The sequence below is a fragment of the Pezoporus flaviventris genome, unplaced genomic scaffold, assembly GCF_033815535.1.
Source record: "Pezoporus flaviventris isolate CSIRO_AGI_PZ_B2104156 unplaced genomic scaffold, CSIRO_AGI_Pfla_v1 ptg000063l, whole genome shotgun sequence".
NCBI classification, from domain to species: Eukaryota; Metazoa; Chordata; class Aves; order Psittaciformes; family Psittacidae; genus Pezoporus; species Pezoporus flaviventris.
In genome coordinates, this window is record NW_026892611.1 from 1,141,649 (window position 1) to 1,160,430 (window position 18,782).

At 49.9% G+C, this 18,782-nt stretch overlaps 1 protein-coding gene across 31 annotated transcripts in view; it reads left to right on the top strand.

Annotated features, from left to right (window-relative positions):
• Positions 1–18,782, top strand: part of MSI2 (musashi RNA binding protein 2) — a 212,767-nt gene that overhangs the window by 116,899 nt on the left and 77,086 nt on the right. For all 31 annotated transcript variants that reach the window (XR_009746341.1, XR_009746343.1, XR_009746346.1 and 28 more), the window contains one exon: positions 10,570–10,618. Coding sequence is in view for 24 of the 31 variants with exons in the window: in XM_061469943.1 (XP_061325927.1) it covers positions 10,570–10,618 (49 nt within the window). In the remaining 7 variants the exon portion in view is untranslated. The remainder of the gene's footprint in view (positions 1–10,569; positions 10,619–18,782) is intronic.

An 18,782-nucleotide genomic window follows, 5' to 3' on the forward strand; every position in this document is an offset into this window, starting at 1 on the left:
ACATTTCTTTCCATCACCCGTATCCTCCTGGCATTAAACTGCTGGGAAAGCCCTCGGGGACAGCAGGGCCTGCTCAGGAAGGGAAATCACTGCGTTTCCTTCAGTCTGGGTACCATTTTGGCTAATCATTACAGCAGTTGTTCTAAAGGATGTCCCAGGCTCTCACCCAGTGGGCTGGAGCAGGGGAGGGATGAGGGGAGCTGGTGGCGAGTGTGACAGGAAGGGCCAAGCAAGCGGGTACCCCTGGGAGGAGGAAATGCACAAGGAGTCCTGCACAAGGTCTGTGTGGTGGGGGTGGTTTGTGCCCCAGCCTTGTGGAGGTGGGACAGATCCTTCCACTTTTCCTTCCAGTCGTTCCCCAGCTCACAGCCAGCACCTGGAAACGCACTAGTATGAATCTGGGAACCTTTTTGGTGGTGCTTTCAGGTTCTTTTCCTTTCCTTCCTTTTCCTTTTTTCCCCCCTTTCCCTGTTTTTAGCACTGGCTATAAAATAAACGCTGTGCTCACTACAGCCCTTCATCATCGCGGTGTTTTCAGCAGACACTCAAGAATTAAATGTGTACAATTTCCATAATACTGATTATCCCTGTTTAAGTGCTATTTTAGAGGGTATTAATTTCTGTTGCAGTAACAGCCTCAGCACTTAACACCACCAGCCCTGCTTCCCTCAGTGCCTGAGGCTCGCTGTGAGCCAGGATTTGCCCTGGATCGCTGCTTCTAGCCCTCATGTCCATGGTGGGGAGTTGGAGCTGGGTTTGATGAAGGCTGCCTCTGTCACTCCTGATACCTTCTGGGTTTTTGCATGCAGCAACACAAAGCACAATTAGAATACAGTTATATATTCTCATAGTTATTAAAGCTTGGATTAACATGACATAAAGTTTTGTCTGGGGAGCCTTTTGCTATGGCTCAGGGAGCATTTTTGTGTGACAGTAATAGGCTGCAGTTAATATACTTGAATGATACCAGAATCTGTGTAATAAGACAGAACAAAGGGGGTTTATTTGAAGCTGAGTTACAAAGGTGGAATTATCATTGTGAACAATCCACTGAGATCGCAGCTTAATTATTGCATCTCGCGTTACTTCGGCATAATAAAGTGCAGTCAGTGAAGCAAAGTTAAGACAAACACATACCCACAATGCTCTGCCAGTCATATGGGATCGATGTGTGGACCTGACACCTTGTTCTGAACACCCAGATCCTCTCTTTGCCCGTTTGTTTGATTTACAGAGCCTGTTTGCTGTGATTCAAGAGACTCTTGTAGCGTTTCTGGGCAAGATTCGTCACTGGATGTAATCCATTCAGATAGCTGTTGGGCAAGAAATAAGGAGTGTTTGAAGCCAAGAGGGTTCAAACAAACCCTTCAAAGGCAGCTGTTGGGCCCTGCAGAGGAAGAGGAGGGAGAACTCTATTGTTCCACAGGGCCTGGGGAGAAAAGGAGTGAAGAGGTGGGAGCTTCCTTTGGAATCCTGTTTTCCCACTGTGGGTGAGTGCACACAGGTCTCTGCAGCGAGGTGTCCCCTGGGAATGCTGGGCTAGGGGGCCCTGCAGACCAGGGGGTCTAGGGAGTGAGGAGAAGGGGCAATGTCCCCTTTAAAATCCACCCCTAGGTGATGTTCAGCTTGAGCTTGAATTAAAGGGGGGCAGGCTGGAGCAAGCATCCGAGGTCTTGAGTGATGACAGTGGCATTCCGTGTCCAGTGCTCCTCGTGCTGTAAGACCCTTGGGACAGAAGTGGGCTTGATGGCAGCTTGTCGAGGGGTGATTGCTGCCAAGGGTTACAGGTAGCAATGCTCTTCTGCACAACCAGACTTCAGGACACAATCCCACAAGTGGCTCTGTGCCTCAGTCCTCCCATCAGGACTCCCTGGCGTATTTTAAAAGAGGTAAAGGAGGGATTTAAACCCACAACCAACAGAAATCAGAGCTGGAACTTACTTTGTGTTATTTCCCTGCTCCTAAAGGTGGGTGACGTGATGCTGGCTTGGGATTCAAACTTAAAACAGGGGAGATTTAGGTTAGATATAAGGAAGTTTTCACTACGAGGGTGGTAGCCTGGACCCCTGAGCTGAGAATTTGGCACCTTGAGTGCAGCACTTGTTATAGTAAGGTCTGAGTTGTGAATGCTTTTGCCATAAATGAAAACCATCCCGAAATGTAGCGCTGTAAACTGCGTGAGATTTGGGGTCGAAAGACAAGGGAGGAGAGAATTCTGCTCAGAAGAAACAGCCCTGGAAAAATATTGTTTAACATGCAAGTCAGTTTGAAAAGAGCAATAAAAGGAAACAGGATCTCGCAGGAAATAAAATGAAACTTTTTTTCATTACAGTCAAGGGAAACTTAGATGAGTTTTTCTTTGCTAATAAAGCACGCTGTTCGTTTTGCAGCTGAGCCTTCGCCGAAGCTGACTGTGGCAATTGTTCATCTTTCTGCTTGCCTTTAAACTCTGGGCAATAAAAAAGCCCTTCATGCATCAGGAAACATAGTAATGCAATCCTTGCCTTATCTCCACACTTATTCAGCAGGTATTTACCAAAGGGCAGCAGGAAGCTCTTTAAACTTGATCCTGTGCCTTTGCTCAGGATGTCTCTTAATCAGGTCTGTTTACCTGGCTCTGTCCTGTGCTGGATCACACCACAGAGGCAGCAGTAACAAGCCCCTTGGTTCTTGTGAGCGGTGTTCTCAGCATACCCTGTAACAGACACAGCCCTGAGCTCCTGTTGCTGTGCAGCTTAAGGGCACTGAGCAAAACCCCTGTAGGTTATTATGGTCTGTTTAGTGGGTAAGAAAGACTGATGCTTGAAATGCTGTGTGTTTGTACTCCCACATGGGGGGGGGGGGGGGTGTGTGATTAGGTTATTTCTCTGTCAGCTTTGTCAGTGGGTGAACAGGAGCTTCTTTTCTGCTCGGAGTGATGGGTAACACAGGGATGCAGTGAATTGAGGTGTGCTGACCCTTAGGTCTTGATTCCAGAAGGTGCTTGAAAGGAAAACGAGTAAATGCCATTGATGTCTTCAGGAACTGCATCCTAGAAGGATTTAATTGTGCTTGACATTGAGTCATACTTAATCAGAGCATGGTTTTCTCAAAGTAAATCATAAATAGTAACATAAATAGCAAATAGTTCGTAGTAGTTCCCACTTCTTAGGTGGTGGTCCCGAAATGGTCACTATGTGACTCGGAGACACGTTGTACTTTGGTGTTCAGAGAGACGGTTGCTGATGCTCTTTCTGGCATGTGGCTTTTAATGGTCTCTCTGCATCTCATTCTCTGGCATGTACACTTGCAGTAAACCAACCAGCTGCTCGTGTTTTAGTGTTGCCTCAACAGGGAAAGCACCGGGTTTGGAAGGAGCAGACTTCACCCCGTGTGCAGCACACTTCACCTGAGGACCTGCAAGTGCTCCACAGATACTTGAAGCTCCTTCTCCTCTGAGAGAGCTTGTGGCCCTATTTGTTGTGGGTGTTGCTGGGTCCAGCTCCCATGTGGAGCCCTGGAGGAGGCTGGATGCTACCCAGACCCTGTGGGAGGGTCTGGAGGCAGCCATCCTCTGCCTGTGTCCATACGGAGCATCGCAGCGGGGTGGTGGGATGCACCTATGTATGTTCCTGTCCTCTGGCCGGTGTTTTAACAGCCCCATGGATTCCAAACTCTGTAGCTGATGGGCAGCACCTCTCAAGTGGTGTTTGGCAAAGCACACAGATTGCAGCTTCCCGGTGCTAATACGCAGAGGAGGGCTGTGAGGGGAGGAAGCATTATTCCTGCTGACGGCAGCTAATGTTCCGTGACAATGGAATCACAGAGCGCCTCGCACCTGCCTGGCTGAAGTGCTGAAGGAGCAGTGTTCCTCCAGAGCTCCCCTGGTCCAGCCCTGCCCTCCAGCAGCTCTTGGGGTATGGAATGGGGTGGGAAGACTCATCCCAAGAGCAGCTGATGGAGTGATGGAGCTGAGCTGAACCTCGGTGCTGTCAGCTCCTGTGCTTGTGCTGTGGCTCTCATGATATTTGATGTATTTCAGCTTTGGTTTGAGTGATGTGGTTATGTGGAGGTCTCAGCATTTGCCTTCAGAAGAGCCAAAGTTCTCCTGTGCTTCAGTGGCAGCTTAAACACATAAACCTTGATGAGCTCCTGTGTGGGCACCAAAAGACTGTGTTAAAATCATTGTGATGCATTTAATAAGTGCAGTTTGTGTCTTTGCCTCATGGTTTGATCCCGCAGGCAGCTGGTGAAGGGACAGGGCTGGAGCAGGACGGCTGGAGCTCAGGTTCTTCATTCATTCGTGGATCTCACAAGAAAACACTTGCCAAAAGTTACTGCGTTTTGGGGGAAATTTGCAGGAAATAGTGCACAATATGTGGATGTGTCGAATAAATAGCTAGACAAGGATGCCTGCGGGAGGGAGATCTCCTGATGCTGGCAGGGAACCAAAGGCAAAGGTTTCCAGGATCGCGGCTGGAGCCGCATACGGGTCACTTGCAGTGCTGGTAGCTGGTCCCTCCCGCTTCCTTGCCTGTGAGACGGGTGAAGCCCAAAGCTGTCTTGAGGCAGGGTGAATGAAATGCTTGTAGCAGGGTTTGGAGGCTCTCCAGCAGATGGTTTGAGCTAGATTCTGTTCTTGCCTCTCCAGCAAAGGGCGGCAGCGGCAGCACCGGGATTCAACGCTGGCTTCAGATGAGCGAGGTCGGAATCTGCTCTTCCTCTCGCCTTGTAACCCACGCTGGAGGGTTTCTGGCTGTTGACACGTATTTGTACGTTCCCAGTCCTGCCCTGTCTCGTGCTGTAGCATGGACCAGCTTTGATCAGTGCAGAAATGCCTGTGGCACCGTTTTCTGGCAGCATTGGAGGTTGGAGTTTTATTACAGCAGAGACGGAGGTGCTGCTCTGATTCATAAATACAGTTTTTAACCAAATGCTGGTTTGGTGGGAGCTGAGACACTGGAGAGGCAAGGGAGGAGCAGCAGTGCCACAGAGACGTGTCCCCAAGAGAGTGGGGTCCGCACCATTTAGCACATTGTTCTTAGCCCGTCTTTTGGGGATCTGTGCCCAGATGCAGTTACCAGTGACCACGTGTACCGGGTGCGTGCTGGAAATCTGATGGGGACAAGGGAAGTTCTCAGCCAAGGCAGCAGGTTAAAGGAAAATTCCAAGAACCCTTACATATTCTATAGCTTGAGTATGGCAAACAGCCTTGCTATCATCAATGCTTTGTGTTATTGGTGATGGAGAAGGAATTGATGAGAAACATCTGTGGAGTCATCTTTAATTTGCCCTGCTGTGGGAAGCTGTTTTTCTGGACACCATTAGTCATTCTTACACCCCCCTTGGTAGAGTAAGCATTGGGTAACGTGTTGGTTGTTTTGCGGGAGCATTTGGAAGTCCAGGAGTAGCCACTGTGCACTTTGGCAAGCAGTTGGGATGCTCTTTGCCATGTCACGGCTGGTGAGCAAGCCCTGAGATTAACGTGATTGAATGACGGTCTTAATTTCAGCCCTGATGGAGCAAAATTAGTCACAATGATATGTGTGTGTTGAATAAAATTGTGGGTTTATTAGCTATAATTGCTGAAGAAGACTTTTTAAAGCCTCGACTGCTGGGGGGAAAATATTGCTAGCACTGGAATTTGTTCTTGCACAGTATGGCATTGATTATTGTCATGGTGCATAATATGTCGGGCCTCGGTTGGTAAGTTGTCACTGTGGAACACTGGGAATGCTCCGCGAGGGACCGTGCTGTGTGTGGGATGAAGGGCAATGGATGGTGATGAGGATGCTGTGGGTGCCTTCAGATGAGGAGCCGTGATGGGAATAGCAGCTTGACAGAGAGGAGGGGGAAAGGTTAAAGCGTTTGTTGCTTTGTTTGATTCCCCTGTGATGACACCCAGAAGCTTGCTGGAACCATCTTCTCTTGCCTGGCTGGTGCAGGGTGTGCATTTGTCTTAATTCCTGTGGAGGGGAGGCTGTAAATCCGCAGGAGCACGTTGCTGGTGCTTGGATTTAACACGTGCGTTTCGAGTAACAGCACCTGAGAGGTTGCTGACAAACAGCTCAGAGGTTTTCAGCTTCAGAAAGCAAAACAGTGGAGGGGTTGTGCCGTGTGTATAAAGGATTTGAGGAGTTAGACCAGGCTATCCAGCACTCTTTTCCTGGGAGAGCAGAAGGGATAGACCTGTAAAGTTCACAAGCCAGGGATCAGAGGGGATGGGAGCAGCCCAGCTGTGTGCAGCTCAGTGTCGTCCTTGGGGGCTTTCTGTTCTCCTGGGGCCCAATCCGAGTTGCCACAGTGTTTGACAGCAGCGTGTTCCTTCATTTGTCTGCCCTAATTCTTCTTCGTGTTGAAGGGATGGAGAGCGGTAGCACCAAACCTGCTTGGGAGCGTTGAGGGGACACCTGAGCAAACGCAGGAGTCTCTCAACCTGCCCTGGATGTGTCAGAAACTCAGGGTTTGGGTCAGGAAGGTCTTTCCTGAGCTGGGTGCAGAGTGTGAGGCATGCAGAAAGCCGGTGTAGTTACAGTGGCTTCCCTGTGGAGGGTTTACTCAGTGAGTAAACCTGGTTCAAATACCAAAACAAGAGCTTGGAGGTGTGAAGTGGTGGCTGTTGTTGCTCCTAGGGCGTGCAGCACCTTGTAAATGACCATTGCCTTTACAAGCTGCATGTACATGGGGCACCTCTTGGGTTTGCTGCTCCATCACATGGCTGTAGAAATACAACCAGGAAACATCGTGGTTTAGCCATTCCAGCGGTCTGGAATCTGCCCTTGCTCTGTGTCTGTCCTCCAGAGGCCCTGTGAGTCCCTGCTGGTCCTCACAGGGCACTCAGCCTGGTCATTACAGTGCGAGCAGGTTTGATCCTCGCTGATGGCTCCGGGCTGCCCTGTGGAAAAGAGGAGCTGAAAACCCTGAAGAGGGAAGTGGGAGGAATGAATGGAGAATATTGTGTGTTCTTGTGCCGCGCCAGATCAGTTGCATTAAATTCAGAGCCTTTCTGGGTACAATTAATGGTCATTTTATTTAGGTCACCCTGGTTTTGTTGCTTTAAATGCACACCTCCATTAAAGTGGAAGAAAATCAAATACATTTATCTCTGTGGAGCCTTTTGTGAACTGGCTGGGCATATTTTAAATAACCCTGGGAACTGTTAGGATTATTAAAGCCTTTGGCTCCTCCAGGTTTTTTTCTTTCCTCCTATTCTCCCCTGTTCCTCCTTCCAGGCAGTGAGTAATGAAGTGGTGCAGCCCTTCCTTAGCTCAGAGACCCAAGTGGGTTGAAAAAGAAAAGTTAAATAAACTAAAGCCCATTAGTTAGGCTTTGTGTAAGAAACTGGGTCTAAATTGGATGTATGTAAAGGGTATGCTGGGATAGAGGAGTCTGTTGGGCTTAAGTATCTGTTTGTAACTGGTATTATCTGGCAAGTCTTCATTGCCTTTATTTTATTTACCTTATGTGCTGAGACTGTTCATTGTATAACACATTCTCCTGCCCAGGACTAGCTCAGATTCATGAGCTCCTTTGAGCCTCCATATTGAGCCATGCTGCATCTAAAAGATGTACATTTCTGATGGCTCAGCGTCTGTGCGGATGGACCCCAGCTCTTTGGTGTGCTGTTCTTCACCGTGCCCAGAGAACGCGCTCACAGGAGCCACTGCAGTGGCTGGTAGCTGGGGTCAGTGCTAGTGGGTGACCAGCCAAGCCTCAGAGGTGGCAACTGCATCTCCCAGCCCTGTTTTAACCCAGGAAGAGCTTCTCTTTGTGTAATCCAGGTTGAATGTGTTGAGTTGAGACCTGGCCCTTTGCATCCAAACGCTGGTTGGAGGGGAGGGTTAACGTTTGGGCGCTCGCAGCTCCTCAGTGTACTTGAGTTTCATCTGCGGGTTGGTTTGTGTCCCCCTCCTTCCCCCGAAACAGGGCTCAATTTGCTTACTACAGGGTTTACTGCCGGTTACCTTGGCTGCGTCCCTTAGTTCTCCTTGATGCAGACTTGAACAAGCCGCTTGTGTTTGATTCACGGAGACCCGTGAGAAACGGGCTGTGTGTGTGAGGCGCTGGGGGTTTCTCATTCTATTCAGCCCTTTGTATATTCAAATTCTCCCAGTTTCAGTTCTTGCTGTTCTGCCAGATTTCCATGCCGTTGATGGGCTTTCTGCATTAATAAGCCTCTTTCTGCCCCCTCCCTCCCATCCCCTCACCACCTTTTTGCGACTGGGGAAAAGTTCTCCGTGCGCGCTGCCCCCTCGCATTGATTTCCCTCTCCCTTGTCCAAGCCGCTCTCAGATGTTTTATTTTGCAAAGCCTTAATAGAATTTTCCCTTTGCTGTTGCACTGTCTCTATTCAGGAGGTTTCAAGAAGTCTCATTGTGTCCGCGGACTGTGGAGGCAAGAGGCTATTCTTCTGCTACAATGCCTGCCCTAAAAAATAACGCAGGGTGGGGTAGGCTCCGAAAGGGCAGAGACGGAGATAAAATGTTCTGACCTTAGGAAACAGAAAAGATAACCAATTAGACATTGTTGAAAGGGCACCAGCTGGCTTAAAGAACACCCCACTGATTATTCTTTCTTAAAGATAGGCTTGGTCCACATCTGAAGCTCAGCTGCGGAGCCGCTTCTCCCCTTTGCAGGCTTTCAGGTTTGAACGGGTGGTGGGGCTGACCCTTTCCAAGGTAGCTGCGTGTCTGGTTCTGATCCCAGAAGCAGGTCTGGGGGATGAAATGCCCATCTCCAGGGTACCCGCGTGCCTGTGGTCCCAGCCAGAGCATGGAAACCTCCTGGATCAGCCCATGCAGGCTGCCTTGTTACTGCTAATAGGGGTTTATTTGCATAAGAAAGCCCTCTGCCAAGATCATCATTCCAGCAAGCAGGGCTCTCGTGCACATGGCACAGAACGTTGTTTGCCCATAGGACGTGTGTCTGGTGGGTGAGAGGACGTGTCACGTTGTGGAGGTGGGAGAGGTGAACAAAGCTGCAGCTCCCCGCTGTGACCAGGGACTGTACCCAGGGCCCCTCATCCCTCCCAGTGCTGGTCTTGTGCCAGGACCTGCCCTTCCGCCATGGCAGCACTTGGAGGAGCAGGATGAGGCTGCGCAAGAGGTTCAGATCAGATCCATGGTGGTGCTGCTGAGCCCAAGGGTGTTGCACCCCACAGCCTTGGCTGCCAGGAGACTTTGGGCTGAGACACGGCCATGCTAAAGCGAGGTTAGCATCGTGCCTCATTTCATGACAGCCCTTTCAGTGTGGGTCCAGCCTGCAGCCAGCATCACCTCCTGGGCAGGGGATCTGTGCTGCAGTGTGTCCAGGACCAGTGCGGGCTCTGGTTTGGGATGTGAGGCAGAAAGGTTACACTGGGAGAGCTGAGTGTTAGAACTTAGTGGTGTGGCTGGCACGCTGGGGTGGACTGAAGCGGAGGAAGCAGCGATGCTGCAGGAACCTGCACGAGGTACAGCATGTAGTTTTGGGATGCAGGGAGGCCAAGACCTGTGAGGATGAAAAGTAAACATTGCTGTGCAAACAGAACCCCGAGGGCAGAGATAAGCAGTGGTGCGGGGTGAAGGGCAGCTGTGTCCTTATCTGCCTCCTGGTATTGCTCATACTTGTGAGTTTTCTTCCTTGGAGTGAGGAAGGACAGCAGGACAAATAGCTCTGTGCTTAATGTGCTTTGGATTTTCCAGTGCATCAGCACCTTTAGGTCTCGCTCAAGATGGGTATCGAGGAGCCATGCTGTTCCCCACCATCTCAGACTGTTGCTAACCCATTTTGCAAACCACTCTGAAAAGGTTAAGTACAGAGACAGGTTTTAGATGAGGACGTTTTAGATGGGACCTGCCCCAGCTCCTGCAGCCTCGGAGCAGCAGTTTGAACATGTGATAATGCTGGCAAATAAACTCCAGTACAACATCCTTCTAAAATAAGTGTAAAATGTTAGGTGTGGCTGCACGGATTAAATGGAGGTGGAATAAATCATGCAAATAGTAATGAAAGTTGAAAGCAATTTGGTTGCACTTCAATACGTTTCATCAGTCATCTCTCTTCTGAAGTGGAAATGCCAAGCCTGATGCGAATTAAACCTTCTCCCTCCTCCCTCTCCCCTCTTTCCTCTGGCTTTTCAAAGGGCCTTTTGAAAGCCTCTGAATACCTTTCTTGCCTGACCAGGTTTTACCCTGCTCATACTTCTCGTAACCTCCTAATTCTCAGCCAAGACAGTGGCTCTAATTTGGAGAAGACATGGGCTTGATTTGCATCCATGGTTCCTCTCTTGATCCTTCCTTATCTCCCTGCAAAAGGGAAAAAGGCTGGGGTGAGGCATAGCCAGGGACCGTCAAGAGGAGGAATTGCTGCTTAGATATGTGGTTCTTTAGGGCAGCGGAACTTTCAGTGCTGGCTTTTCTGCTTTGGGATCAAGTGTCAGCTGGGATGGGGGTGGAAAGCAGCAGATCCCAAAAGGAAGAGCTGACTGAGCACAAGATCGGATGCATCGTTTGAACCTGAGCTGAGGCTGCTGCTGCCCTTGTCTCCCCTCCTGTCTGCCTGCTGTCTTTGTGAAGGTGTTAAAGCACACATCTCCCTTCTCTCTTGCAGGTAGAGGACGCCATGCTTATGTTTGACAAGACGACCAACAGGCATAGAGGTAAGAGAGTGGGAGCTCAGGCATCACACTGTGGGCAGCCTCTGCATGTGGGCACAGCCCAAATCTGCCAGCGTGATGACCCGGTGCCTCAGTCCAGCGGTGCTGGACCCCTGTGTCCTGCAGGGGCTGCAGAGGAAGGGTTGTTTGGCACATAATGCTGTGTGTTGTGTGGATTTGCTTCTCAGAGTTGATTTTTCTGGTCAGTCTAATGACTTATCTTTGGGAGGACAGTTGCTGGGCTCTGTACCGTGGTGGCTGTCATTAGGTTAAGCTGGCCGTAAGGCCACCAGGAAATTAAGGTGCTGAACCCCTCTGCTGGAGGTTTGCAGCTGACGACTGCTCGTCCTCTTGGCAGTGGTAGCTCAGAACAAGCAGGATCTGCAGAAGAGGAATTTCCCTCCCCGTATTTCACAAGAGAGACAAGGTTTCATCACTGCTTGTACAGCTCAGTGAAAATGAGCTGAGGATTACTTTCAATGTTATGGCCATTCCTTTCAGCAGAAATAAATGATGCTCCTCTGTCTCTCAGCGAGCAGCTCATGTTATCGCTGCAGGCAGAGAGCAGCTCAGCATCCGCTCTGTTTGTCTGGGATGGGGTTAGATGTACCTGGGCTCTCAGAGGGGCACCAGAACTGCCCTGGGGACGGGCTCAGAGCCCCTCTTCCCTTTCCTCTGAACGACATTGATTTTATGCCACCAATCTCCCTGCTCTAACGTGTGTGTTTGGAGGCAGTGCAGGAAACCAGCGCAGCTTGTGGCTTCTGCCCCCGTGCAACAGCGTGGACGTGTAGCCCCGAGGTTTGTCGTTTGCCCTCCGGCCTCTTTGAGGGGCTCTCTTGATAGATGTGGTTGCTCTCTTGTGGTGGGTGCAGCCTGTTTGTTTAGAGAGGCTGCTCCGAGGCGTTATGGAGCCTGTGCCTGGCCCCGCAGCGATGGGAGCATGGGGAGTGGGAGAGGGGAGCAGCCCAGCTCATCTTCATCTCTGTGGCAGGGTCAGAAGAGCTGAGCTCCCAGTGCTGTGTGAATTATTCACTGCTCTGAGGCTCGCCTTAACAAGGAACTTGGGTTGTGTGGATGGTTGGGGGAGTCGGGTGAACCTCCAGGATAGCATTCCCCCCCTCCAGCACTTCCTTCCCAGGCACTGATCCCTCTCTGATGTCAGGGATTGGAGTACCCTGCAAAAGTCTTGCTTGGAAAGACAAGCTCTTCAGAGAAGGCAAGTGACCCAGCAGTGCCCATCAGTTTGTAACAGGAGCCAAGTGTTCAAAACCCTTACGTACTTTGTGGAGTTCAACCCCTGGCAACTTCCTTTTATATCCAGGAATTTTCTACCCTTCTCTTTGCAACCACCCTGAAACGGGCCATAAATACCCTTCTCCATTCAGGATCTTGGCGGGTTGTTTGTTGCGTTGAAAGCTGTGTTATGTGGTGCTTTTGTGCAGGGCACAAGGGCCTCGGCCTTGCTCTGACGTGATCTGTGGGCAGCTGGGCTCTGGTACTGGGGGGTCTGGTCCCAGGAACACATGTACTCAGCAGACTGGGCCCTGATGAATGTGTTCCAGCAAGGCTCCTGTTTGTATTCCTTGTTTTCCCCTCTGAAACCATTCCTTAACCTGGCAAGTTCATGCAGTGTGCATCAGGCTGGAAACATCCTGGTGTTCATCTCCATGAGGCTTTTGCAGCCTGTTTTCCAAGTCCCCAACCTTGTCTCTGCTCCTGTCACCCCACAGAGCAGGTCTTTGCTATCCCTCTCTAAGGGCATCAGGGGCTCCACAGGGCTGGCTTGTCCTGGAGGACATCAGCCTGTCCTGTAGCCCATCAGCAGGGCTGGATGGCCGCAGCAGCTCCCTCGTCTCCAGATAAGGGCTCTGCTCCAGAGACAGAAAGTCTCCATTTGCTGAAATGTCCCAAATCATGGAGTTAGTTCTCACTGGGGCTCTTGGCTGTGCCCACAGCGAGCTCTGCTCCTCCCCACCAGACTCACTGGTAGCCACCAGTAGTGCTTGCCTGGGTTTCATTGCAGGGACAGTAACAGAGCAACGTGCATTAGTCCTTCCTTTGCTTCCTGCAGGCAAGATGCTCGTCCCCTCCCCGTGTACCTCAAGGTGATCCCTGCTTTGTCCCCGCCGGTGGCACTGTGCTGCTGTAAGCACTTTGCAAGGCGCAGGGCACCAGGAAGCGTCTGTGTTTTTGCTCTGCTAGTGCTGAGCTCTGCTCTAACAGCTCTGCTTCAGCTCTTCTGTGCTCGGGGGGGGGAGCCTGGGGTGACGCAGGGAGCCCTGCTCTCAGCTGTGAACCTGAGCGAGCAGCCCCACAGGATGGATGCCTCTTCCCAGAGCATCTTTGCACTGTCTTGTCTGGAGAAATGGTCCATAACTCCTGAAGTTGAGGGCTGCAGATGTGGGGGCACTTCAGCTGCCATGGAACCTTCTATGTTCTCCACAAAAGGGCTTTTTCCCCACAGTGTCTGTTGGAGACAAGAGGCAACAGGTCTTCCTTTTTATCCCAGGAATTCTATGACTTTATTTCATTGTTTTATTTTAATAGGCTGGTTTACATGCAAGCCACAACATTGCCCTTTGTATTAGCATTCTTGCGTAATCTCTTTACGTGACATATAAGGGGGGAGGAACTAAGAGTCCAAGAGAATCAAAAGCAGACTCCAAATACTGTTGAGTAGAGGTGATGCTGCCCGTACCTCCAGTGTGCTCCATCAGAGTCAGGCTCTGAACCCAGCTCTATCCCTGCGCATGTGGTCCAAGGGTGCCTGGAGCCCCCTCCCCAGGTCTTTACCCTTGCAAGTCCAGGTGGAAGGAAGAAACAAGTGCAAAAGGCAGAGTAAAAAGTCATCTTCATTTTCACACTTGAATTTAGCCGGTCCTGAGTGCCATTTTTCCTTCTCTGCACAGTAGCTGGGGCTAATCAGGCTAATCCACTGGCTAGTGGGCTCTTGTGATGGAGCAAGTCCTGCTGCACCAGTGGCTGATAAAATCAGCCCAGATTTTACAAATGGTGCCGTTCTGATTGTGTAGGAAAGCATGTTTAAAATGCAGCCGCGTGCAGCAGCAGTGCTAATGGCAGTTCTGAAATCCACTTGCGGGTTGCAGTCTGTATCTTCACCTTAGCCAAGGTGAAGAGGACCGGCAGATAAAATACCCATCGTGGTTTACTGTAGGTAGGCCATGCTTGGAATAATCAGCGTGGGCAAGGGAAGGGAAAAGCATTGATGTTCCCCTCCCTACTGCTCCAAGGGGAGATGAATTCCCTGGAAGCAGACTGGGGAGATCTGTTGGCATAATTCTGGCACACGTGTGTTACTCATGTGTGCATGTTCTGGTAGCGTGTAACCCGGCTGCACGCACGGCACTGGCCCGACACCAGTTAGTAGGTGCAAACACACAGATGTCACCAGATGTAGTAAGAGGGGTTTCGAAACTACTCATCATTGCTTGGAAACCCCACCCAAAATAAACCTCAGAGCCTTGCCAATGGAGCGTGTAACCTCAGTAACATTAAAACTGTCATCAGGCTCATCGTGATGTTGCCTCCGCTGGTGCCTTTCTTAATGTCCAGCTATTTGTGGGTGTTCTCTAAGGAAAATAAGACTCAGGGCAAACTGCTATTGTAGTTCATGCCTGTCTGTAACATTATTAAAATCTGTATTTGATAGTAATAAGGAGCGGTTAATCTGGGGAGTGTTATAGGTAAAACAATCCCTCGCTTCGATGGGATGCAGCGTCTTCTCAGTAGGATTCTCCTTCTAGCTTGGCTGCTTAGTTGCAATAGTGGAATGCAGTGAAGTAGCGCTTACAAGGCACATGTCTCTGGGTTAGTTTAATTAAAATGCCATTTCTTCTTAGAAACGAAGTGTTGGTGCTGCTCTGTTTCTGTAGCCTCTGCTGTACTTCTGCACTTCTATACAGGAAGCAAAACCGCATGCAAAAGTTCTCCAAACACTCTGGAAGATCACTTTCATCACATCCTTCACTGCCTAAAGTTTCATAAGCTGGAAATTACTGGGTCAGTCCTGAAAGGATTTAGTAATTGGAACGAAGAAAGAAAGAGGGTGGTGATTTAGTTACCCTTGCAAAGTGTAGATAAAATCTGGAGTTCAGCATTAGTTATTGATCTTTGGGGTTGCAGGGAGCCTGGCAAGATGATGGTGTCCTTCTGACTTCATTATGGAAAGCAGCTCCAGAAAGCACAGCAATTCAGTGCCAAGCACAGCCACCAGCGGGGCAGCGTGGCCACATTGTCCTTGTGTTTTGCTGGGTGATCCCAGACAGGAGCCTCGGCTGCTGCATCCAGCCATATGTGGAGGGAAGGGTCGGATGGAAGTGTCTGAGCCGAGGGGTGCAGGAGCGGGCTCAACCCTTCCCAAGCTTTGCTCTTGCAGTGGAGTGTCTCCTGATCAATCTTTGCAACTCCCTTTCCTCCCCTTTCTCTCTGCAGTTGTTGAGCACCACGGTAGAGATGAGTCAAGAGAACGTGGTATATTGTTCAGTTAGCATAATGGGATGCTCTTGAGCACAGCTTTTGATGCTCTCTACCAGCATGTACTTGTTGCTACTCCAGAAGCTCTCCTTTTATGACAGTCCCACGTCTTGAACTTGCAAAAAGACAAAGCTTTTGAGTGATTGAATCCCCTAGGCTGTAATTGCCGGTACTGAATGTAATACTCTATGTTTTTCAAGGCCATACAGCCCCCGGAGTTATTTTCATATCAATTAACTCGCTCTCACGGTTGGGAATGGCAGGGGAGAGAGGAGGGAAGTGACAACATGTGATTTGGACTTCTTGAATCTTAGGACTAAACAAAGTTGAAGAAATGCAAGCTATCTGTGTGACACTAACAATATCCTACGTGATAGGGGTTAAAACATCTCCCGAAGACAGGCAGTGATTGTGACAGAGCTTTAAAATGGCTTGGCCTTGTACAGGGAGACTCCTGGTACCTTCATGAAGCATTGCAGCAACCTTCTCCTGGAGATGTGGGAGCTCTGGAGATGTGGTTTGATCTAAACCCACCGAATTCCGACCAAAAGATGTGTTCACCTCGTACCACTGGGCACGGGAGCACAGCATCTGCTGCGTCCTTCCCGTGCCTCCGCTCTCAAGGAGGAACGTGAGGGTCGTGCTTCGTGTTTGCACGATCCCCATCTGCAGATTTTAGTGCAGGGAAGTAATTGTCCAGGTGGAAGCGGTTGGTATAATGGTTGTATTTATTGGAAGAGACAGGAGTGATGCTGTTAGTGAGATATTGTCTGTGCCTCGGCAAAGGATGATGCTTTTCATAGGAGAGAAATAGCCTTTTGCATCCTGTGTGGCTGCCAAAACCTCGGGTTTGGAGTTGACCTCTGAAGTTATAATTGACATTTTTATAGATGAGATATAAATATAATTAAGAGATGCTGCAATTATTTGTTTATCGCCATCTCCCTCCAGCAAGGCAAGGTCGTGTGCCTGTGCAGATACCTCCCCAGGCACTTTGGAGTAAAGAGTAGTTAAAATATATAGAAATAATTGCCTAATTTGGTCATTCTCAGCGTAGTTTTTCTTGGCAGCAGCCTGGCGATAGCACCGAGCATCATCTCTTGGTCTGCTCGCATAGTTCTGCTTTGAGAAGGATGGAGCTGAAGGCAGAGCTGCTGTTTGGCCAGGTTTGACCACAGGGTTTTGGAGGAGCATCCACAAACACAGTGGTGATGGTTGTTTTTTTTTCCAGAGTATAAAGTGTTTTGAGGGCTTTGGATGAAAAGTGTAACCTCAGGTATAAATGGAGGCAGTATTATTGTTATTGCTTCCCTGGATGAGACGGGCTTTTATTTCCTTGTCAGTTGTACCACTTCATAAATGGGACTCCAGAGAGTGCAGTTGTTTTGCGGGAAGCTGAAATTCATCCCGGGGACCTGAGGATTGCAACAGGGAGAGGTTTAACCCTTGCTGCACAGAGATGCTGCGTGTTCATCTGCTGCCAAAGGCTCCGTGGCTCAGAGGGAGGGGGAGCTGCAGACAGGGGGGTAGGGTGATTTTTAAGCAAATACTTGCTTCAGACTTCACATGAGGGCTGTGAAGAGTCACCGGCGTGGTGATGGCTGGGCACGAACGCCGTCACTCAGACCTGTCTGTTTGGATTGCAGCTATGACACTTGAGATGTGCGTGGTTTTAATATTGCACCCTCCCTTATAAATATTCATGTCCTAAAGCGCATTAACGCTGACGAGCGATATCCACATCCCTGCTTCATGTCGTGAGCTCGCCTCCTTCCCGGCTGGGTCCAGGGTGGGAGCGGGGATGGCTGACGGTGTTGAGATGGAGCATAGGGAAAGGGCTCATGGTTTCAGCCCCACTCACGGGGCTGAGTGGCCACCACCCACCAGTTTTCTTACTGGCATCCATTCTGTTCTCCCCATAACCTTTGTATCAGGTGGTAAGGAGTGTCTATGAGTGTTACCCCCTTTCAGGCTGACTGCCCCTCCTGGGTTGGTGGTATTCACGCAGGGCCATGCCAGTGGCCCCCAGCTTGATGGGCTTGGTGCTGCTCCCTGCTTTGGTGTTAATAAACACCAAACAGAAAGGAGAAGCTGCCAGTTCTCGGATCCATCTCCCTTGCCTTTTAATTTCCTGGCCAGCGCCTATTGCTGCTGCATCGGGGCACCTTACACGGAGTGTAAAACTAAATGCATTCAAGCCAATATGAGCCCTGCATCCCAGTAGACTCCGTTTCAGAATAGCAAATGAGGCTCCCGGCCACGCTTTTCAAGGCGATTATTGACCGTCTCGGGTGGTTACAGTCATCCTGCCCCCAGCCTCATGCTGGATAACGCCACCTGAGGCTTGGAATAATTGCCCAGCTCTGTCCTGTCATACCTTATTGCTTAATTTTATACCAGTAATGAAAAGTGCATCCAGAGGAAGAGAAAGAGGGAGCAGCTGCAGTGGCCGGGGCGCACGGAGGAATGGATGGATGTGTGCAGGTCTTGCTCTGAAGAAGGGAGAGGCTCAGCTTGGCAGCAGCACTCAGGAGAGAACTTGACATTTTCATTCTCTTGTTTAACAAACAAGTGCAATACTAATAATAATAAGGGGGAAAAAAAAGGTCCCACCGACCATTAAAGGATGCAGGCGCAGCCCAGCCATTAGTTTGGAAGTCTCCAGTTACACAGACTTTCAAGTAAAGATCAGCTTAAAAGTATATTGGGAAGGACAGTAGGTTTGTAAAACTCATTTGTATCTCGTCTTCATAGTTAACAAGTTACTTAGTTTCCCCCAAGAGGCGAGCCCTACGCAGCCAGACCTTTTTGGCCTTATCCAGCCTCTATTTGATTAAGCCTAATACTGGCAGTAAGGGGCTGGGTGCTCTCCCTCAGCACCCTCTCCTGCAGTGCTGGGTCTCTGCTAGCTCTGCAGAGTGGGTGTCAGGCACAACCCAGAGGCAGGATCCTGATCCTGCTCTCGTTCCTGAGATGGAAGTGGCCACAGGAAGGGAGGGTCAGAGCCAGAGCATGAAACCTGCAGGCAGGAAGAGGAGCAGGAGGAAATCTGGCATTTTCTGTGGCCCCTGTATAGAAGATACTAAATGGCTTTTCAGATATCAGTTAAGCTTTCTGGGATGCAATAAACAATGGGTTTGTATCTTGGCAGAGGCTGGCACCTATTTGCCTCAGATGGGAAAGCAGAGACAGAGGAAGATGGGAGACGGTCTCACAGAGGTGTCCGTGTGGTGTCCAGGGCTAGACGTAGGCAGGACCATGAGCAGAAAGCTGGGTATTTCATTCCTGTAGAGCTGTTGCCGTCTTGAAAACAAAAATCTTCCTGTTCTCTTGTACTGAACAGCATCAGTAACGTGATGCAATTGGGCTGCAGTCGTGTTGCAGAGTAAATCAGTGAAGCCTCTCTCGTCTCTGAAAGGTTCTTGGGGAAATGTAAAGCAAGAGTTGTGCAAATGTTCAAGAACTTTCTTCAGCTGATGGTACAGGCTCTGTTCCGCTCGCAGACGGCCGCTGCGGGAGAGCTGTGCCAGGGTGAGGGCTGTGTTAGAGCACACAACGTGATCTTCCCAGCTGGGGCTGCGCCGAGGAGACGGAGAGGTCATTTTAATGCACTTCAGTTTGCCGTCTTTATTGTCACTGCTGAGCAGGCGGTGTGAGTGGTGGATAAATT